This window comes from Poecile atricapillus, chromosome Z (assembly GCF_030490865.1).
Source record: "Poecile atricapillus isolate bPoeAtr1 chromosome Z, bPoeAtr1.hap1, whole genome shotgun sequence".
Classification (NCBI taxonomy): domain Eukaryota; kingdom Metazoa; phylum Chordata; class Aves; order Passeriformes; family Paridae; genus Poecile; species Poecile atricapillus.
In genome coordinates this window covers 65,909,130-65,930,535 of record NC_081289.1, presented here as the reverse complement: position 1 = coordinate 65,930,535, position 21,406 = coordinate 65,909,130, and the positions used below count along the sequence as shown (strand labels likewise).

At 53.0% G+C, this 21,406-nt stretch overlaps 2 protein-coding genes across 8 annotated transcripts; one reads left to right on the top strand and one right to left on the bottom strand.

Moving 5' to 3' along the window:
* The first annotated feature begins 872 nt into the window (after positions 1 to 872).
* On the top strand, positions 873 to 8,385 carry DCAF10 (DDB1 and CUL4 associated factor 10). Its single transcript, XM_058864436.1, has 7 exons — positions 873 to 1,240; positions 1,786 to 1,899; positions 3,352 to 3,549; positions 3,997 to 4,199; positions 4,322 to 4,432; positions 6,039 to 6,184; positions 7,400 to 8,385. The coding sequence occupies exons 1-7, from the start codon at positions 927 to 929 to the stop codon at positions 7,766 to 7,768; spliced, it is 1,455 nt and encodes a 484-aa protein (XP_058720419.1). The 5' UTR covers positions 873 to 926; the 3' UTR covers positions 7,769 to 8,385.
* Positions 8,386 to 12,158: 3,773 nt separating this feature from the next.
* Positions 12,159 to 16,329, bottom strand: SLC25A51 (solute carrier family 25 member 51). 7 transcript variants are annotated; one of them, XR_009280695.1, is made up of 3 exons: positions 16,169 to 16,329; positions 13,730 to 15,355; positions 12,159 to 13,630 (listed from the first exon to the last, which is right to left on the bottom strand). XR_009280695.1 is itself a non-coding variant. In XM_058864437.1 (2 exons), the coding sequence occupies exon 2, from the start codon at positions 14,630 to 14,632 to the stop codon at positions 13,799 to 13,801; it is 834 nt and encodes a 277-aa protein (XP_058720420.1). In that variant the 5' UTR covers positions 14,633 to 15,355; positions 16,169 to 16,328; the 3' UTR covers positions 12,159 to 13,798. The 7 variants fall into 7 exon arrangements, 5 of the variants coding, with proteins under 5 accessions (XP_058720420.1, XP_058720421.1, XP_058720423.1 ...); XR_009280696.1 differs by having other exon boundaries at positions 12,159 to 13,048; XM_058864437.1 differs by having other exon boundaries at positions 12,159 to 15,355; positions 16,169 to 16,328.
* Between the last annotated feature and the right edge of the window lie 5,077 nt (positions 16,330 to 21,406).

Genomic DNA, 21,406 nt, shown 5'->3' with positions numbered 1-21,406 from the left:
GAGAACTATCCAGAGACCACTAAAGCAGTAGCTTTTGTAAGGAGGAGGGACCCTGACGTTCCCTGAGTAGTTTAGAAAAAAACCTCCTGCTAATTGTCTTTAAGAGGGCAAAAGGTGCAGGGCCGGGGGTGGGGACAGCCCAGGACTGGGGACAGATGCACTGTCCCCACCGGGGGCTCATTCCCCGGGGCACAGCCCAGCTGAGGCATGGGGTTTAGCCAAATTTTTGTCCAAGTTTGCACAGAGCAGGAGCTGGGTGGTTCCTACAAAACGCTGCTCGCCGACCATCGAAACTATTTACACATTGTACAAAGATATCAGCATGAACTGGTTATACATGACATCCCTTTTCTATTAATTAGTGCTCAGCCCCCTGTTTGCCGCTGTGTCTCAGCTCTCAGGCCGAGCAGCCCAAGGCACAGCTGCTCTGTCCGTCTGGAGCCGGTGCTGGGGATCCCGGAGCCGGTGCTGGGGATCCCGGACCGGCACCGCCCGGACCGGCACCGCCCGGACCGGCACCGCCCGGACCGGCACCGCCCGGACCGGCACCGCCCGGACCGGCACCGCCCGGGCTCTCCCGCGCCTCCCCGCAGACAGCGAACCGCCGTTACGAGCGTGTTCCCCGTTCCTCCGAACGGCACAGCAGGGGGCCCGGCCGCTCCCGGGGGTCCGCTCGGTGCCGGTGCCGCTCGGTGCCGCTCGGTGCCGTTCCCGGGGTGCCGGTCCCGGTGCCGGTGCCGGTGGCGCGGCCGCTCCGGCAGCAAGGCCGGCCCTGAGGGAGCCGCGGTCACGTGGGGCGCATAACACGTGACTTCTGTGGGCGTGGCCTCGAGACGGCGCGCCGGCGGCGGCAGGGGCGGGGTCGCGCAGGCGCAGTGGCGTGGGGCGGCCGGCAGGGGGCGGACGCGGCCGGCGCTGCCGCCGCCATGAGCAAGGGCCCGGGGCTGGGGCCGGGGCCGGGGCTGGACCCAGACCCGGGGCCAGACCCAGGGCCGGACCCAGGGCCGGACCCGGAGCCCCCCCGCCACAGCGACCCCGCCGACCCGGGGCCCGGCGCCCCCGGCGGGCTGTTCGCGTGGCTGCGCGGGCGCTGCCTGGGCCGCGGGGCCGCCGTGGACCCGGCGCGGGACACGTTCGGCGCCATGACCGGGCTGTACGGCGCCATCCAGCCCGCCGACTCCGTGTCCCTCAGCACCCGCACGCACGGCGCCGTCTTCAACCTGGAGTACTCGCCCGACGGGTAGGTGTGCCCGGGATCCGTGCCCGAGCACGGTAGCGCCGTGCGGGCTCCGCGGCTGGGGCTGCCCACCGTCCCCATCCCGGCGTGCCCGGGCATCCCCCGGCGCCAGCGCCGTCCTGGTGAGCAGGCGTCACCGCTCTTCACTCCAGCAGCACCTCCGGGCTTCGGTTTAAATAACTGGGGCAGGTACCTAGCGAGAGGAGTCATCCTGTGCTCCTCTCACCTCACCTGCTGGAGAGGGACTCTTCCTTTCCAGGGGAGAGGGGCCGGGGGTGACAACCCTGCCAGCGAGTGCTGGCATCCCCCCGGTGGCGCTGAATCTGTATCTTGCGAGGTTTTAGTGAAGGAAAACCATGACTGGATTGCAAAAGGCCATATAGACACTGCAGATAGACCTTTGATTCAGTGCTACTTTTCCTGTTTCAGAACCCCTGGTAGGTGAGGGCAGAGGGACCAGGTGACACAGGGAGTCTGTGGCATGACAGGCACCTGCCTGAGAGCAAAACCCAACACCAACACGGAGTTTTCTGTTCTGTTCCCTGCAGGTCAGTGCTGACTGTCGCCTGTGAGCAGACTGAAGTCCTGCTCTTTGACCCAATATCTTCAAAGCACATCAAGACTCTCTCTGAGGCTCATGAAGACTGTGTAAATAACATCAGGTAGGTCAGGAGGGACGTTCTGACACGACTCAGCCTATACTGAGGCATTATAGTTTAAATCCTCTGCCACTGTCTGGGGCTAGAGCTGGAAATAGCAAGAGCAGCAATCTAAATCCATCACTATTTTTATCATGTAGTATTTTTCCTTTTAAATTCAGGTGTTCTGAGCTGTTCTGGTTCTGGGAATAGATTTTGAGGTATGAATTTAAGGTAGCAGTCTAACAATATTGCAGCTGCTTTTCACTCAGCTTCTCAAAGCAAAAACCCACTCCAAAACCCCAAAACAAGAACCAACTACACAGCAACAGCAAACCTCAACCAAGAACTAAACCCAAACAAAAAATCCCAAGACATGTAGAACATTCTGAGTGTTTTCACTCAGGAGGACCAAATATGATGTAGGGTGCCCCATTCATCAGATAAGTTGATGTTTTTCACAAGCTGGTTGTCCTTTTTATAAAAGACTGATGTTTTACATCAGCTGGATTAAAATGTGTGTCTGTCTGACACAAAGGAACTGAACTCTGTTGTGCACACAGCTTCTACAGTATTGCCTGGAGCCTTGTTCAGGTAATGAGCAGGATTTCAGACACTGTAGCACTGCAGAAGTTCCTTGTAGTGAGCACCAAAAATGCTTACTATTTACCAAAGTTTGGGATTTTCCCCATGATGGTTGTTGTTCATTTTTCAGAGTTGCTGCTCTTGTGTGGTGTAGCTCTGGGCTTAAAGGATTTTTAGTTTGTGTTTTTTGGATGGGTGTCTTGTTCCTTTTACCTCAGGTAAGGCCTTTCTTAGTTGAGTGCCTTCATCCAATGAATTCCAGACATAAACTGGCATGCCTTGTCCTTCTGAAAGTGAAAGCCTGCTTGAATTCCAGCGGTGCTCACCTTTGAGCCGCATAGTGCAACCTCAGTGATTTCATCCGTTCGTTTTCTCACTGAACCAAATAACTTTTGTCAGTCTATTCTCAAGCAAGGTCTCATCTTCACTTGGTTTTTCTGAAAAGCCTTGCATTTGCTTCAGTGAACTCTGGACTCCATTTATTCAGTTCATTTCCTGGCTGTGCTGCTCCCAGCCCCGCCGAGCTGAGCGCTGTCTGGAGAGGGAACAGACTGAGTTACTGCAGGGGTTCTGTCTGGGCATGTGCTCCACTGCTGGTTTGACTCTTGTGTGATTTGCACACAGTTCATTAACACACAAACCCCCTAAAAAACCACCAAACCAAACTTCTGCTGTGCCGCTGTGTTTGCTCGTTTGCTGCTACAGAGGTGCTGCTGGTTCATGTCCCAGCAGTTCTGCTTTTCACGGGGCTTTCACTGGCACATGTTCTGCAGTAAGTTTTGAGAGGTTTTTGGGGCTGCTCTGTTATCTCTGAGTTGGTGTGTGCTCCTGCTTCAGCAGAGTTGCTGTGCAGGCAGCCCTGAGCACGGCGGTGTTTCCCTGCTGCCCCAGGTTCCTGGATAACCGGCTGTTTGCGACGTGCTCCGACGACACCACCATCGCGCTCTGGGACCTGAGGAAGCTCAACACCAAAGTGTGCACCTTGCATGGCCACACCAGCTGGGTCAAGAACATCGAGTATGACACCAACACCAGGTTACTGGTGACCTCGGGCTTTGATGGAAACGTGATCATCTGGGACACCAACAGGTGGGTGGCTGTGCTCGCCCTGTGGCCCTTCTGCAGCACACCTGGACAGGTGCTCCTGCCCTCCTGTGCAAGATGCACAGCCTGCCTCCTAGAGTGGGGCTGCACTGTCTTCTGAAATGCTGGGAGGAGTTGGCAGCCCTTACCAAGAGCTTGCATCACCTCTCTGATAGTAAATGGCTAGAAAGGAGCTTCTCTTGCTGATGTGCTAAAAGATAGCACAGAAGGCTGTGTTCCTTCTTCCTTCTGAAGCAGGTTCTGTCCTCACTGTTGTAGTTGTAGGCATATGTGACTTCACCCATTCCATTAAAAGGCAGGATAAAGACAGCACTCAGAAAAGGGTTTTGGGGTAAACAAAGTGTGCCATGCTGGGCACATCCTGGACCCTTGTGGACACAATCAGGAGCCAGAGCTGACCACAGCCCCTCCTGTGCTTGTCTTGCTGTCCAGGTGCACAGAGGATGGATGTCCCCACAAGAAGTTTTTTCACACCCGTTTTCTGATGCGAATGAGGCTGACACCAGACTGTTCCAAAATGCTGATCTCCACCTCCTCTGGTTACCTTCTGATTTTGCACGACCTTGACCTAAACAAGTCTTTAGAGGTTGGCAGCTACCCGATTTTAAGAGCCAGGAGGACCACATCAAGCTCAGGTGAATGCTGGTGAAGCCGTCTGTGGCAGGTCCTGTGCTGGGGTGTTCAGTGGGGTGCTCTTGGCCAGCAGCCCACGTGTGCTGGGCTACCTGTGGGCTCACCTGTCTGCTGCTCTTTGCAGATGTAACATCATCAGGCTCCTCTGGCCCTCGAGCTGTGGGTTCACCCTGTCACCAGAACAACTCGGGGCCGCTCTCTGAGAAAACCTTGTCACGGCCCTCCCAGCGAGAAGGTAGGAAAAGATCACTAAGAAAAGAGATCAGTGAGAAAAAATCCTGGACTTTGATTTACTGTATCCTAGAGAGGACAGAGTGCAATATAAAAAACGTAATCAAAGTACAGTAATTCAGAGTACAAAAACATATTCAGAGTACAATAATGAAAAACGGCTTTTTTATCCTGCAGTTTTTAAAGAATGGTGTTGCTGAGACTTCTGTTAAACCAATAAAATCTCATTGCACACCAAAGCCTGGGAATCTAATCAGGTTTCGTGTCTGAGAAATCTGGTAAAAGTAAGAAGATCTGTATTTTATGTCAATACGTTATGGTTACATAGAGGTAAAAGTCCCTTTTCCTCATGTTTTTCCTTGAACAAAGTTTGTGTGAGTGATCTTAAGGGAAAAATTCAGAGAATCAGCATGAACTTGGCAAATGGATGAATACTTTCTGCATCCTTTGCAATTTCAAAGCAATGTAATGTTAATATTTAGCTACTCATGGTTCTGAGATGCTGAAGCATACTGCTGAGGGAAGACTTACCTGGATGCCAGGGAGTGATTTACCTGGGGGTGAGGGGAGGAAGGGAAAAAAGCTACAAGCCAAGCAAGCATTGGAAGGAGTTTGGAGAGCACATTATACAGGTTTGAGAATCAGCAATTTCATAAAAACTTCACTCTTTATAAATTTGGCTTTAATGCTAATGAAGAGCATAACTGTGGAAGGTTCATGTAGCTGTCAGTGTGGGCTAGTTCAATTCAGGTCTGTCCTGGTTTGGGGCAAATTTGGGGGAAAACTTATGAATGGGGTCCCTCCAAATACAAGCACCCCTTCCTCAGCTGGTTCAGGAAGAAATTTATTGGAGGAAAGTGGAAAAAATGTTTATTTAACAAGCAAAGTACCTATGAGCATAAAAAAAAAAAATATATATTAAACAATAAAACCTCTTGCGGTTCAATGAGATGGCAAATCCAGAAAAGTCCTTTTCATGTGGTGTAGCTCAGCTCGCTCAGTTTCTTATCAGTCCCTCCTGTGCTGGAAAGTGCCGAGGCCCAGGCCCTGGTGGGCCCCAGGTGAGAGCTCCTGGGGTTTGGCTGGGTTTGCAGTCCAGAGCAGGATTGAACAGATTAAAGGAAAAAGAATAAAAAGGTCCAGGGAACTCCTCTGCCTCAGCTAGCTAAAACTAACTAAAAGCAAAGGAGAGCTCTGTGGACAGAGCTGCAGACAGCACAGTCTGGAGAAACACGTGGGTGAGTGAGGGCTCTTTGTGAGCACAAACCGCGGCTTCTTCTTTCCCCCTTCTGCTCTCAGAGCCAGTCCTAAAGGTGCAGGATTTAATATGTAACATGAACAAGGCTACTGGGGACACGAGCATCATAAAGTCACCCCAGGACAAGGTCTTGGCACTCAAATAAAAAAAAAAAAAGCAGCTGTTTGAAGTGAGGATTGAGCCATTGCTGTTGGCTCAGGGTTCCTGTAACCCTTTGAGGTTCCTGTCCCGATAGTGTGGTCTGTCCTGGCAGCTGCCACAGGTGTGACCCCATTTCAGCAGCAGGGCTGGTGAGAGAGGTGATGGTCAACGTGTGGATTGCTCAGGGACTCACAGGTAATTCCTCTTGCAGGGGGATCACCTAGAAATAGCCTTGAGGTGTTAACACCAGAGGTTCCTGGAGAAAGAGATCGTGGGAACTGCATCACGTCACTGCAGCTGCACCCCAAGGGCTGGGCCACGCTGCTGCGCTGCTCCAGCAACACAGATGACCAGGAGGTAACACATCACCTCGTGTTCTTCTTTAAGATATGTGCAGTCAGATGTGTCTTTTCTTTTTTTTTAAAATGATCTTCCTGGTGGAGCCTGCTTCAAGCCTTTTCCTCGATTCAGGAAGTCGTAAGACCAGCTGCAGTTCAGCTGCAAGCTGCAGATTCTGCTCCTCTAACTTGGCCAACAATAGACAATAGTACTTGACCAATAATAAATGGTTTAGTTAATTTAATTGTTGATGTAAATTGAGGTTCATTTGTTTCTTTTGGTTTTGGTGGGATTTTTTTTGTCTGTCTGTATTTGTTTGGGTTTTATTTTGTTGTTGTCATTGTTAAAGAAAGCCATTATTTTTAATGGTAACCCTTTACACAACTGTAGAGGACTTGCTGGAAGCTTAGCAGATTGGTTAAACTTTTAATGCTGGTTCTGTAGCAATCAAACTGCTATACAACACAGAATATTTTTGTTTGTGGCTGCATTGTTACATTGGGTCACTTGGTACTGATGATTGACTGAGTTATAATTTCTCTTGGTCCTGGAGTCTGCCTTACTCTGTTTTATTAATACTCACTGGTATTTTCCCTCCCTTATTTCAGAAGGATGCATGAAACAGAGCTAGGAATGCTTGTCTAAGGGCAGAAGTGGAATTAACACAATATAAACTTTGTCATTGATAATTTTTTTTTTACATTTGTTTTGAGATTAAATAATGAGATGACAGGCAGGGATCCTTACTGTGTCTCACAAATAACAGACTCTGTAGAGCTGTTCATAACCTGCCTTCAAAACTGTGTTACCCTGTTGTTTCAAGATTCCATTCCTTTTGAAGTCAAAGGCATAAAATGCCAGTGATCTGCTCTAAGTTACAGTCAGCTTAATTTGACTTTACAGATTTAATTTAAATTTTTACTAAATTAGAGCAGGTGCCTCGCCAAAGGATTAGGCTTTGCTCTCTGCAGATGAAACCTGTATTGGAAAGATTATATCTAGCAGCCATTTAATTAAAATAGCTCTTGGGTGCTGGGCAGGTGCTTTGGTTGGGCAGGGGAGGGAGGTGCTGGGGCAGTGGCCAGAGGTGCTCACAGGGGAGCAGGTCAGCAGGAGCATGGCCCTCCTGTGCCATTGCCTGTTGACACACCTGTTGAGGTGCAGGGGGAGGGAATGTGTGTTTGCAGTGCTTTACTTCTCTTTCAGTGTCCCTTTCTCTGCCTCTCCCTTTAGTGGACTTGTGTCTATGAATTCCAGGAAGGAGCTCCGGTGCGCCCCGTGTCCCCGCGCTGCTCCCTGCGCCTGACGCACTGCATCGAGGAGGCCAACGTGGGCCGGGGCTACATCAAGGAGCTCTGCTTCAGCCCCGACGGCCGCATGATCTCGTCCCCGCACGGCTTCGGCATCCGCCTGCTGGGCTTCGACGCGCACTGCAGCGAGCTGGTGGACTGCCTGCCGCGGGAGGCCAGCCCCCTGCGCGAGATCCGCTCGCTCTACTCCCACAACGACGTGGTGCTCACCACCAAGTTCTCCCCCACGCACTGTCAGATCGCCTCGGGGTGCCTTAGCGGACGCGTCTCCCTCTACCAGCCAAAGTTCTAGGCACAGCAGCGGCACCTGTGGATGGACATTGGTGGGTTTTACTTCAGCTTAGTGGAAGTGTGCTCTCTCCAAAATCTCTGAATCCAGAGGAGGTCACGGTGACTGTGGTCTCGGGACGTGATGATGGGAGGATTTTTCAGGTCAGCACCGTGCGGATCTTGGTCCTGCATCTGCGAGCCTGCGGCCCCGCCAGCAGCCCTCTGCTCCTGCTGATGCTGTGCAAAGGGGCTGCTGTCCTGCTGTGTTTGTACCCTGATACTTGATTGTTTCCTTCAGCACAACTCCACTGGGCTGTTTGGAACAACACAGAGGGGCAGGGTGCCCAGGTACTCCTGTCCCAGAGGAGCTGGACTGCCTCACCTCTGCTTCCTCTTCTGTCGCTGAAGCAACTCTGTGGTGATTAGTAGATAATGGGCTGCTTGTCTACGTAAGCAACACGGTTAGTTACTCTCACAAAAAAAAAAAAAAAGGAAAAAAAAAGAAAAAACCAAAACAAACAAAAAAAAAAGAAAGAAAAAGGAATTTTGCTTTTATTTCTATGTTAATGTGGTTGTCATTGGCTAGAAAAATGAGTCACAGTGTGGCTTAGGCTGGCAGGGACCACTGGAGGTCACCCAGGCACACCCCCTGTGCAGGCAGGCTCCCCTCGAGCCCGCCACCCAGCACCAGGAAGAGCCTGGCCCAGAGGACCTCTCTGGCTTCACTCAGCAGGGCAGCTCTGGCCCCTCCTCTGGCAGGTTTCTGTTGCAGGGGACTTTCCACACCACCCGACAGCTGAAACATGCCAGCTTCCTGGTGATGTTTGGGTATTTCCCACCTGGCTGTTTTTCCACACGCCTTGCCTGCACTCTTGTCGTGGGAGAAATGAATTTGGATGTGTCCCTGTTATCTCCAGATGAGCGTTTCTTCACATGTGCTGTCAGTTTGGGAGGGGATTAAAAGCAAACCTGTCAAAAGTGAGATCTGTCTGGATCTAACCAGGCTTGTCATCAGGTGTGAAACACAGTAATGCTCACCTCAGTGAAAGGGTCTGGAGGGGAAGCCGTAGGAGGAGCAGCTGAGATCACTGTGTTTGTTCAGCTTGGAGGAATCTGAGATCTCATTGTGCTCTTGAACATCTTGTGGGGCAGTGGATGGGCAGGTAGTGATCACTTCAGTTCTGTGACAAGGGACAGCACCCAGGAACAGCTGGAGCTGGGACAGGGATTTGGGATGCACATCAGGAAAGGTTCTTCCCCCAGAGGTGCTGGCACTGCCCAGGCTCCCCAGGGAATGGGCACAGCCCCGAGGCTGCCAGAGCTCCAGGAGCCTTTGGACAGCGCTCCAGGGATGCCCAGGGGGATTGCTGGGAGGTCTGGGCAGGGCAGGGTGGCACTGGGTGATCCCTGGGGATCCCTTCGAGCTTAGGGTACTCTGTGATTCAATGGTCACACCCAAAGTGTGAATGCCACATTTAATTCCTCGAGTTAATAGAGCTAACCTTGTAAATGCACAGGTATTTCAGTCTTGTACATCCATATCGGTTTATAACATTCTTATCACTTACATGTTCCAAGTTGGGGTTTTTTTAGCATTTCACTGAAGTTTTGCAGACCAGTCACACACTCAAGTTCAGCAGGGAATTTTACCTGAAAGGACTGTCACCTGCTGGTGTTCAGGTTCACTCTCTCTGGCTCAACGGAGCACACTTGTTCAAAGCTGACTCTTACAAAGCCTTTTGCAAAACATATTTGGGGATAAAGACAACATTTGTGGATGTGAGAGAGCTGGAAAGGTAAGCCTGAGGACCCTCCTGTAGTTTTGTATTTATGTGGGTAGTACACCCTGGTGTTGATGCAGAAATCATTGAAACTTCAGCCTCTGCATTACAAGAGAAAAAAATCCCAAGTTTCCTCCTTTGGAGAATTTCTTAGGTAATACAAAGCCTTCAGTTTTATGTGTTTGGCAATCTGAAGACAAACATCCCTTCTGCTGGCCTGAGCAGGTGGGGCAGGTGGGTCTGCTGGGTTGTTAAAGCAGCTCAGGGCACTTCCCTTGGCTGTGGTTCAATGCCCTGGGAGCGAAATGTGTGGGAAACCTGGGGACAAGCATGGGATACAAGACTTTTCTGCGAAAGAAGAGCTACAAGGAGTTTATAATGGGCCAAGTTGTTTGGGGGGAAAAAAGCCCAGGTCCTGCCCAGGGCCACGGCAGCTTTTCCCCAAGCATTTGCTGTCCCACTGCCAGGCTGCTGTTTTCTCACCTTATTTAATGTTTTATTACACATCATGGAGGAGATTACAGGGAGACTTGAGAGAATCTTAGAGTTCTCACGGGCTTGCACAGTGTTTGTTGTGGAGGTGAAGGAGCACCCACAGGACCGAGGTGGTTCTTGGGTGGATCTGTCTGTCTGTTTCAAGGCTGTTTCCTGTTTTTCCTGTCAGAACCTCCTCAGACTGGTGGATCCCTAGTGACTGTAATGCTATGCCTGTGAATATGCACTGAGTGTTACCTTTTTAATTCTACCTCATGATACGCTGTGTTTTACACCAGTATTGTGCTGAGCTTTGGACACTCACCTTTCTGTATAAAGGACCATTACCCTGAAGTGACAGACCTGTCACCTCTCCTTGACAGCACCTGTGTTTGGCTGACGGGCCCTGCCTGGCTCTGGGACTGGCAGCTCACCTGGTGAAGGGGTTTGGTCACCTTGATGCTTTTGTAGCGTGTCCAGCAGCTGCATAAAATGACAGAATCTGTACATGTATGCTGTAGAAATGTTACTTAGTTTTTCTGATGACATTTGTAATAAGTTTGAATTAGAGTAAGTAGGTAATCGTAGATTTTGGTCATTCGGTTACTCCTTTTCAACACCACTTGGAAGTTTTCCATGAAGGCTTTACCACGTTTTACCTGTGAAGTTCACTTCTCAGTGGCTTACAGCTGACATGCTTCACAGTCATGTGGTGGTGCAGGTGTTTTCAGTTCTCTCTCAGTAACATTACTGAAACAATGAAGTTACGTGTTGGTGAGCTTTGGGTTATTTCTAGGTAGTCAAAAAAAAAAAAGTTTTATCTTCTAGTTGTGTTTCAGAAGTTGAACGCTCAGCCTCGAGAAGCGTATAAAATTGTTAAAGGACTGTAAGGAAACATTTCCAAGGGAGATGAAGGACAGGCAGGGAGAGGGTGGCTCGCAGCAGGGCTGTCTGAGCTGGTCTTGCAGCACTTGGTGAATTCCGCAGGGTCCCTCGCGGGGCCGGGCTCTGACTGCGGAGCGTGGGTGGCTCCAGACCCGCGAGCTCCCCGCGGGAGAACGCCTGGCCGAGCCCTGCCGGGGCTGGTTGTCCTCCTGTGGCAGCCCGTGTGTGCTGAGTGACCTGGCGGGGCTGCCCCAGTGCCCGGGGCTGGCTGGCACCAAGGGCACCGCCACACCTTGGGGATAGAGCAAAAGCACAGCGGTACCGACAGGCACACACACGATTGTTTGCACTCTTGGAGTCTTGGGGTAAGGACAGCTCGATGCCTACTACCAGAATTAGAATGTAAACATCAGTTTTTTCGGGAGGGGGGAGGGGTCTTGGTTAATTTGGTGGGGTTTGTTTTTCTTTGTTTGTTTGTTTGTGTTGTGATTTTTATTTGGGTAGTACTGATGCGGAGAAGGTTCTGACACCGTAATAGTTGGGTCTGTTGCTCTAGGACATATAAACTCTTAGAAAAAAAGAAATACACTTGCCAAATGAAAGCTTTTAGAAAATTTAGTTTACAAGATTCTAAAAAGTTGGAGAGAAGGGAAGAAATCAACGACCCATGTTTTTGACCTGCAGGAAACAGAAACTTCTCATTGGCTGATCTTAATCAAAGGTGCATTTTGTAAAGCACTAAATATCCTCAGTTAAGTATAAGGTTTTTAATACAGAAACAAATTGTGCATGTAGAGTATTTTGAAATACCTGAGATTTCATAGTAAAAACTGTAGCCTTTTAATACCGTATATGAAGTATCAGAACTGCTTTGGAAGTATTGTACTTACAGCCGTACAGTAACTTACTGTTTGTGGACAGTTTCTCTTGCTTGCATAATAAACATTTAATAATTCACTGAATTGAAATGTATTTTATTTATGTTAAAATGAGCCATGCTCACTGGCTCTTACCTGCTCCCTAAAATTAAGAGGAAAAACACCCAGTGCTTAGATGCTGCCATTCTCAAGTGTGTGTGTCACAGTAGTGCTTTTTTCTGAAAGTGACATATGAAGAGTCAAATCTGACTGAACCTCAGACCCAGGGCTCCACTGTTGTATTTTTACTGCAGTAGCTGGGAACTCAGCAGCTCTGGGCTTGTGCCAAACTCTCACCCTCAACAGTTCGGCTTCCCCGACGTTACAGGAGCACATAACATCTTCCACAGAGAAACAGGATGCAGATTTTTTTATTCCATCAAGGAGTGATTAAAAAAAAAAAAGGTACACTGGTAAAAATCAGATTCTGCCAGTAACAAACATCCAGTAAACATTTTATTTAGATGCAGAAAATCACCACTGGGATACAGGAACTCGTGCTTGTGCCCACCCATTGCTGTCTGTGAAGCTCAGGACTGTATGATTACAACACACTGATTAGGATCAAATTTGGAAGACAGTTTTAGCAAATGGAAAACTCAAATTTCAGAAAAGCAATAGCCCCTCCAATACTTAACAAAAGGCTAAATTCAAAGCAGTTTCTGAAAGCTTTGCTGCTCCCCATCATCCAAAGTGTTTTGGTTCATATATGAATGTTTAGTTTAATTAAAGAGGAAGCCCTCAAGGACATTGAAACACTTTTTCTTGTGACCCTCATCTAGCCCAGGGTTGTGCTTGCTCTTCTGCCCCTGTATCTATCCGCCCCTTCTCTCTCTCAACTCCCATGTCTCTGTAAGACAGATTTCTGCCAGTCCTTTTCAATGTATGCCTACAGAAGTCCTGAAACACGTCTCTAACCTCACCACCTTTCCTGCCTCCCTGCTTCCAAGGTCATCTTTGGCTTTTTATCTCCATTGCACCTACAGACCTCCACTGAAGCAGGTAACCCAGGAATCTCACCTTGCCTGTGCCACTCTGTCTTGCAGAACTGTTAACAGTACACACCAAGCAGGCAGAGCCCCGAGTTTTGGGTAAAAGCATCTCATGGTCGGTAATTCCAGGGAGGGAACTGAGAAAAGACAAGACGCGGCAGTGCAAGAAGCCGTGTGCGAAGTGCTTGGGCAGCTGCAGGAGCTGGAGTGTCCTGTGAGCATTACACACAGGGACACCTCCCTCATCCTGGAGCTGGAGGCAACAGAAAAAAGCAGCAATTAAAAAAAAAAAAAAAAAATCCTCACAAAAAGCAGAATGAGCTCCATGGTTTTTAACGAGGAAGGACACTTTAAAGCTTTAGTGAGTTTGCTGTCCCATTCCTTCCACTTGTCCCTTTTCACAGGAAGGCACACGTACAAACACACACACATACACACACAGACCAGCCTGGGCTGAGGTCACACGTTCAGTGCCAGGGCTGGAGGACACGGTCACCACAGGCCACACCCTGTGGTGGCTGTGGCAGGCTGAGGTGCAGCTTGGAGCTCTGCACTTCAGTCATCCCCTTCTAGATCTGTCCTTTGAGCTTTACACAGTGAGGACCAGAAAACAGCTGAAAATGCAGTTCCAAAATCGAGACTTGGAAGATGATCAAGCAATGGAATTGTTTTTCTTCAGCCCCTCCTTGATTCTCATGTTCTAAACACGGGCAGTGGAGTGCATCCCATCACAGAGCATAACGGAATTTTGGGAGTGATACAGACTTCTTTTCTTTTCTCTTTTACACCTCATCCTTTACATCCTTTACATTAGCTCTGTTATGGGTAAACTCACCTGCCAGCAAAGGAATAGTTTAAAAAGTTCATCATAATTGCACCAAGGTTTAATGCATCACCATTCACCCCATAAATAGCAAAGGCTGGGAGGAATTACCTGCGCACAGGCACTGCTCCCTGGGACCGAGGACACTGTGAGTGCTGACACCCCAGCAGCAGGACGGGGTCACAGCAGCTTCAGCAGCAACTCGTAGGTTGCATTGATGATCCCCCAGGACAGCAGAGAGCGGTGGTAGTTCAGGTGGGCTCCTCGAAAGAGGTGGATCAGTTTCCTGTCACGCTCCAGCCAGATCTTCACTAACACTTTGGAGAAGGACTGAAATTCGCCACCGATCTGAGCTTGCATGCGAGTTTTTACAACATTCACAGGGAAGAAGAGGAAGCCCAGCATGGCGCCCAGCAGCCCGCCGCAGATGAAGTCGTTGACCAGGTGAGAGCTGTGCGAGGTGGCTTCGGGCAGACACTGCTTGATGGGCCCCCGCAGGCCGAAGAAGAGCACGTTGCTGGGCCCATTTCGGAGCAGAATCGGTACCAATCCCCGGTAATACTCCCGCACCCCATACGCTTTCAGCACCTTGAAAGCCTGGTAAGTGTTTGTGAACTTGTTGTGGTGTTTGTAGTCCTGGAGCAGCGTCTGGACGCGCTCGAAGGGCGTGAGCACGGCCTCGGTGGTGCCGGCCAGCACGGCGGCCGCGCTGCGCGTCAGGAGCTCTGGGGCGCGGGCGTGGCTCAGCAGCAGTGCTGAGAAATCCTCGTAGAGGCCGAACATGAGGGCCAGCGTGGTGGTTTTCTGCATCAGCGGGGGCAGGATGCCGCGGTAAAGCGTGCGCAGCCCGTCGCGGCGCAGCTGGCGCACGGCGTCCCCCGTGCGCAGCCCGTACAGCTGCTGCCGGAACAGAACCTTCTGGATGGGGAACGTCACCACGATGTTGGTGAAGGCCGCGCACAGCCCGCACAGGTAGTGCTTGCCCGAGGAGCCCTGCGGCTCCGCCGCACCCATGGCCCCGGCGCCTCCTCCCCGCGCCACAAACCAAACGTGAGACAGCTGTGGCTGGCCCTGCAGCTCTGCCCGCCTCACCCTAACATCCTGCTGGAAAAACACCCACAGGGGCTGGAGGGGAAGAGCAGCAAAAAGACAGATCCGATGGATGTTGCACCATTTTCGCTTAAATCTAGGTGACCATAGAAAGCAGCAGTTCTTCCCTTCTGTGTTCCTTCAAATTAAGACAGAAATAAATCCCCCTGGAATTACAAATTCCAACAGTGAAAGGTTGACCCTCACGCTAATAAAACACTGCGTGAACACAAGAGAGGCTGCCAAAAAACCTATAAAAAAAAACGAGCTAAAACAAATACACGCAGCAGCATTACAAAACCTGATCCTTACACTCTGCTTCCTCCCTGTGGCACAAAACAGCAGGCAACACCACCGTGCCTCAACTCAGCCAGCAACTGAGCAGCAGCACCCACAGCGGATGCACAGGTGTCACACAGGTGTCACACAGGTGTGATTTCACTGACACAGCAGAGAGATTCTTTACAAGTCCCACTTCACTGCCATGCAGCCTCCTCCGCATCGGCCCCCACGCTCGACATCCACGTCCTGCTGAGAAGTTTCAGAAGTCGAGTTGAGTCAGGTCCAGGCTCCTGAAGGATGTGTGGACAGAGGAAGCTTGACCAAATAGTCTGGAGGATGACTGCAGGGGTTTTTACCTGGCAAACCCTGTTTGACAGAAGAACAGGATTATTTAACAGCTAGGAAATGATGTTTCTAGAGGTGCCCAAATCCCACCCTCGATCCCAGCTCAGCCTGAGGAAGGTCTGTGACAGCTATGTGAGGCTGTGGGGGATCCACAGCCCTCAAACCCTCCCCAGCATAAGCAACAGACATGAGACTCCCAGGATCTGAAGGAGCCTTTGGGGACAACAGCCCTGCCTGGCATGAGGGCCTACCGAAACGAGGAGGGGAGAAAGAAAGGAGGAAGGAAAAGGAAAGGAGGGGCAAGAGAGAGAGGAAGGAGCAGGGAGAAACAGGGAGGATAAAAAGGAGGGAAGAAAAGGGCGGGGGAGAGAAAGGCAGAGAAGGAAGAGAAAGGATGAGGAGCAGAACGGGAAAGCCGTTTACTCTCCGCAGCTGCCTTTGATGCGCGCAGTGTCCCCGTCCCTGGGGAAGCCCTCGCGCTCCGGGTCCAGGAGAGTCCCGAGCGGTCCCGGCCGGCTCCTCCCCGCTCTCGGGCAGGGGAGCCGCAGCTCCACACTGCCCGCAAACCTGCCGGGCCCGGGGCCGCTCCTGCGGCCCTGCCGCTCCTCCCGGCCCCGCCGATCCCTCCCGCTCCTCCCGGCACCGTGCTCTGCCCCGCGGGGCGCACAGCGGCACACCCCGCGTCCCCCGGCGGGTTCCAGCCGCGGCACCGGGGCCCAAGGTCAGTCCGGCGCCGGCGGCTGCGGCCCGGCCGGGCCCAGGGAACCGCGACCTGCGGCTCGCCCGGCGCCTGCGCGGCCGCGAGGGAGCGCTCGGCGGGCGGGCGGGACGCACCTGCGGGCGGTGCTGCCATGGCGGGAGGGGGCCGGGATCGCACCGGGAGCGCACCGGGATCGGGATCGGGAGCGCACCGGGAGCGGGATCGCGCCCCAAGCGCCCGGCCCGGCGCGACCCCGCGCCGCTCTCTGACGTCACCGCGCCGCCGTGTGACGCCACCACGCCACCGCACAGGGCGGGGCCGGGGACCCGGCAGCGTCAACCACCCACGTGACACAGGCCACGCCTCTCCGCGCGCTTGCCAATCACACGGCACTTTCTCTCTGGCCACGCCTCCGGGGCGGGGCGGAAACGAGCGGGCGTGGCTGGGGCGGGGCCGGGCTCAGCTCGGCTCAGTTCGGCTCGGCTCGGCTCAGCTCGGCTCGGCTTAGCTTAGTTTAGTTTAGCTCCGCTCCGCACGGGGCCAGGCCGGGCCGGGGCTGCTCAGCACAGCTCAGCACAGCTCAGCACAGCTCAGCTCAGCACAGCTCAGCACAGCTCAGCTCAGCACAGCTCAGCTCAGCTCAGCACAGCTCAGCACAGTACAGCTCAGCACAGCTCAGCACAGCTCAGCACAGCTCAGCTCAGCACAGCTCAGCACAGCTCAGCACACGGGGCCCGGCCGGGCTGTTTGTCCCTCCGTCAGGCGCTCCCCGCGGGGCCCAGCGCGGTCCCCCGGGCCCGCAGAGCTCCACCCGTGCGGCTCCGCGGTGCCCGCTCCGCCTCTCGCAGCGCCCGGGGAGCGCCGGCGGGGGTCTCTCTCCCGTTCTGGCGTTGAGTTAGTTTCACTGGTTCGGTAGCAGATGTTACCGGCCCGTTTTTATGTCGGTGATCGGCGCTGCACAAGGCCGGGCAGTTGGGCTCGTTACCCTTTACCCCGTGGGCTCTGCGAGCGGCGGGGCACGGCGGGGCTGAGGCTCCCCGAGCTCTGCCCTGGACAGGCACTTCCAGCCTGGCTTTGCATGTCCCTGTCACCATGGGGCCCCTCCGTGGTCAAGGTTTGCCCTTCTGTGCTGGCTGGACAAGCACTGATGAGAGGACAAAGTCTCAAGCTGTGTTAGGGGAGGTTCACATTGGGTGTCTGGAAGAATTTTGTCTCGGGGTGAATAGACATTGGGATGGGCTGCCCAGAGAGGTGCTGGAGTTACTGTCCCTGGAGGTGTTTAAGGAGAGACTGGATGTGGCACTTCGAGCTGTGTTCTAGTTGATGAGGTGATGGTTGGTCAAAGGTTGGACTCTGAGGTCTTTTCCCATCTGAGTGGTTCTGTGATTCCGTGCCCTTGTGCTCACCTGCACAGGTGCCGATGCAGGTGGGTGTCGTGCCCGTGGAGCTGTGGTGGCTCCTCCTGTGCCAGCCGTGCCTGCCCAGCGTGGGCTGCTGCAGCTGCAGGGCTGGCACGGACAGTGCCTGGGCTGCCTGGAGCGCAGGCTGGCCCAGCCAGCCCGGCGTGGAGCTGTGCTCCTGGAGAGGGGCCTGGCAGCTCTGCCTGGCCTCCAAGCCCAGGAGCACACAGGACCCGCAGTCCTTCAGGCACCTGCCCCTGTTCCAGTGGTGGAGGGGCCAGTGCTGGCCCGGTGTGGGGGTGAGAGTGGCAGCCTGAGGCTGCCCTGGCCAGCACTGGCCGCTGTGACTGGCCGGAGCTGCTGCCCGCCACACGAGGAGCAGGGTGAGGTGCTGCAGAGGTGGCAGTGCTGGGGCAGGGCAGGCTGGGGCACGTGGTGCTGGGGCCAGCACTGGCCAGCCCTGGCCAGCACTGGCCACAGGTGTCCCTGGCTGCCTGCCCCAGCTGCTGCTCTGGTGCTCCAGCTGCATTCGGGGACCTGTGCAAGCCCATGGGGCGTGCTGGGGACAGCAGGTGACAGCAGCCAGCTGCACTCCTCTCACGCGGACCTGGAGCTCAAGTCTCTGCAGCAGGACGAGGGAGTCCAGCCTTTGGCCAGCTCTCCACAGGGCTGCACCATCTGACCTTGCCTTTCAAGGCTGCGAAGGGAGGGCATTCACTTACTCATGAGGGCAGGTGAAACTGGAAGGAAGCATCTTTAGGGACCTGACCCATGCTGGGCACTGCATACAGGACAGCAAAGTCCTGTATCTGAGGCTGCTGTGAACCCTCTTCACTCTCCCTGTGTCTCCACCAGCTCCTTTCCTGTGGTTGCCCAGCCCAGATGAAAGGCAGGTTGCTGGCAGCTTCTGCACACAGTGGTGTAATCACAAGTGGAAATATTCATATGGGGACAGACTGGGGTCACCTAGTCAGGTACATTTGAGCCTGTAAAAGCACAGCTGCAGAGACTGGGGGCTGCAGTACTGACCGCTGGCCATGCCCCTCACCATGGCCAGCCCTGGCTGGTGCTTGTTTCAGTCAGAGGTCAGCTGAGAGGAGGGGGTTTCTCTGACACACACTGGACACACACTGGACACTGAACTGAGGTTTTCTCTCGGCATCATCTCACCCTGCAGTTGCCCACAGCTCCCAGCTCTGTGCCTGTGCCAGGCAGGATGGTGGTGGCAAGGGTGAGGTATCACCACTGCCAAAATCCCCAGTGCTGGTGGAGCTTGGAGATTCCTTTGCAGCCACTGACCCAGAGCAGGCCCATCCCCAAGAGCTGTGGCAGCTCAGGGTTTGGGCCCATTTTTCATTCCATGACTCTAAAAGACTGTAGATAGAAGTTTTGGAGGTGGGGAGGAAGGGGAGCATTCCCTGCCCAGCTCAGTAGGAATTTGCTCAGGTAGGAATTACCAGCTGGAGTAGGAAGCAGGAGTATAAATCAGGAATCATTGACTGTGAGTGTGGGCTCAGTGCAGTCTGAATGGAAGCATGGCAGAGCTGGCCAGAGCTGAGGGTCCTTGCACAGCCCAGGCCAGGGCCAGCTGCACGAGTGTGCCTGATGGAGATGGGCCATGGCCACATCCCACCAGGCTCCACGTGTGGCTGAGGAGGAGACTGAACGAGGCACCTGTCTGGGATGGGCAAATAAAAGGAGGTGTAATTTAATTACCTTCTGATCTCTGTTGTTTGTCGAAGTGGGCTATGCAAAGGCAATTGGTAATTATTTCTTAACACTTGTAAGATGTGGATTTAAGACGTGATTTTGTTTGTCTGGAATATATTGAACACTTTGGCTGTGTAAATATTTAACTTCTTTCTTTGAGGAAGACAGATTGTGATGAGCCTGGGAGGGCGCAGGTGCCCAGGGGCTGCAGAAGGCACAGCTGTTCACTTTGGTCACATCCTACAGCTGCAGGTCCTCCTGCTGGGGAACCACATTCTCCACTGCAAGGTTCAGGATGTTCCTGGCCCGAGCAGCCTGACCAAGGACAGCAATGTCCAGGCTGCACATTTGCAAGGGAGCCAGGCTCCTGGTGAATATCCCTCCTGCTTCCACGCCATCCCCAAGGGATCCAGGCCCCAGGACAGGTACAGCCCCCTGTTGTCAGCTGTGTTCTTCAGCCTGTTCCTTAGGCTGTTGTTGATGAATGAGGTCCTGCAGCCCCTGGCGCCGGCTGTGACCAGCCCCAGCTTGGCCTCACATCGAGAGGGGACCCTGGGGTCACAAGTGGTGGCCACTGCCCAGGTGGGCTCCAGCTCCAGCAGCAGGGTGGCTAGGGGCTGCCACACAAATGGGAGCTTCTTCTGTGCCACTCTGACCCAGACTGGGGTTCTCACTGGCTTCTCTGATGTTGTTTCTCCACAGCCATGCAGGGAAGCTGACAGCTCAGGGATGGGGGCCCTCATCAGCCCAACTTCAGCAGCCCCTCACTAAAAAAAGATTGTTTTTACAATCTACAAACAAAAACAGCTGCTTATGTCTCCCTCTTTCCCACTGAGGCAGCTGCTGGGGCAATTTACAAACAGGTCCATAGCGATGCCATTGTGGTTTTTTGCTTTCTTTCTTTTCTCTGCTCTCTGTTATTCGTTGCACATACATTTGTAGCCTGTTGTATTAGTGGCTTGTTTTCCCAGTAATTTTCCATGTCCTTCCCCTAGGCAGAAAGACAAAACAAATTCCAGAGCTCCAACCCTGGTAGGTAGAAGGCTTTGTGCTGCCTGGATTCTTCCTGGCTACCAAGGTTGAGAGCAGCTCTTTGAGGTCCATTTCATGGACAAAGTACAGCCAGTACCGGGGAGGGCTCCAGAGAAGGGCTTGACTGGGGGTGGGGGTAGAGTTGCATCACCACTTGTCCTCCCAATTGGTGCTTTTTTGTCAATTATGCTGATTTGCTGAACTTACAAAAACTGTACTCACCCTGTGTGGGTGGGCTTCTGTGGACATTTTCCCATAACTGCCCTGAAAGCCTCCAATTAAAGATCCCCGTTTCCATTACCTGCCTATTAAAATTACCTCGAGTTCAATTTCCAGGTTAGGAAAAAGCCAACAATATATGAAATGTGCTCCTGGCAGGACCTGTGGCATGCCTGGCTGGGCCCCAGCTGGACAAACCCCTGATCTCTGGAGGCCTGCAGCACCATTCCCCTGGGAATTGATCATTTTTGCAGTTGCTTTGTCAGCGACTGTCCGTGTTTGTGCTGGCAGGGTCAGGGACAGGCACCGTGTCCCGTGTGTCTCTCCAGCAGCCCCGGAAATGTCCCTGTGGCAGCAGCCAGCAGTGTGTGGGCAGAATTAGGACTGAGGTGATCGTCCTCCTCTGCTCAGCCTGGGGTGCATGTCCAGCTCTGGGCTCCTCAGTTCCAGACACAAACACACTGAAGAGTCCAGTGGAGATGCTGAAGGGGCTGGAGCATCACAGCTACACGGTGGAGGAAAACAGGGCTGCTCAACCTGGAGCAGGGAAGGGCTCGTGGACCTTGTCCTCAGCTATAAAGACCTGCAGGGAAGCTGCCCAGGGACAGGCCAGGAGCGCACAGGATCAAAGGAGTCTCCCTCTGAACATCAGGACACTGCTTCACTGTGCATTTGTGGAGTTCCTGTAACCAGAGGCACTCCAAAGTCACCTGGACACAGTCCAGGGCACGTGGCTCTGGTGGCCCTGCTTTGAGCAGAGAGGGACTGGAAAAAGACCTCCAGAAGCCCCTTCCAACCTCAACCACTCCTATTTATTACCTGGAGCCTGCAATTCCCAGAGCAGTAACGATCCTCTCCCCAGAACACAGGCTGCTTGTGTCACTGCTAATGACAGGTGTGAAAAGTGAGTCTTTAAGGTGTGTGAGGAGATTCATAAATCCCAAGAGAATGTACCAAACCCAAATTACTGTCTGAAGCAGTGCCATCCCAGAGATTATTTCCTCTGAGAGT

Bases quoted from the DNA above. Each gene is read 5' to 3' on its own strand.
- DCAF10 (XM_058864436.1), top strand. From the start codon at position 927: ATGAGCAAGGGCCCGGGGCTGGGGCCGGGGCCGGGGCTGGACCCAGAC. The intron at 4,200-4,321 runs GTGAATGCTGGT...TGCTCTTTGCAG, and splicing joins GAGGACCACATCAAGCTCAG to ATGTAACATCATCAGGCTCC. The intron at 4,433-6,038 runs GTAGGAAAAGAT...TTCCTCTTGCAG, and splicing joins ACGGCCCTCCCAGCGAGAAG to GGGGATCACCTAGAAATAGC.
- SLC25A51 (XM_058864437.1), bottom strand. From the start codon at position 14,632: ATGGGTGCGGCGGAGCCGCAGGGCTCCTCGGGCAAGCACTACCTGTGC.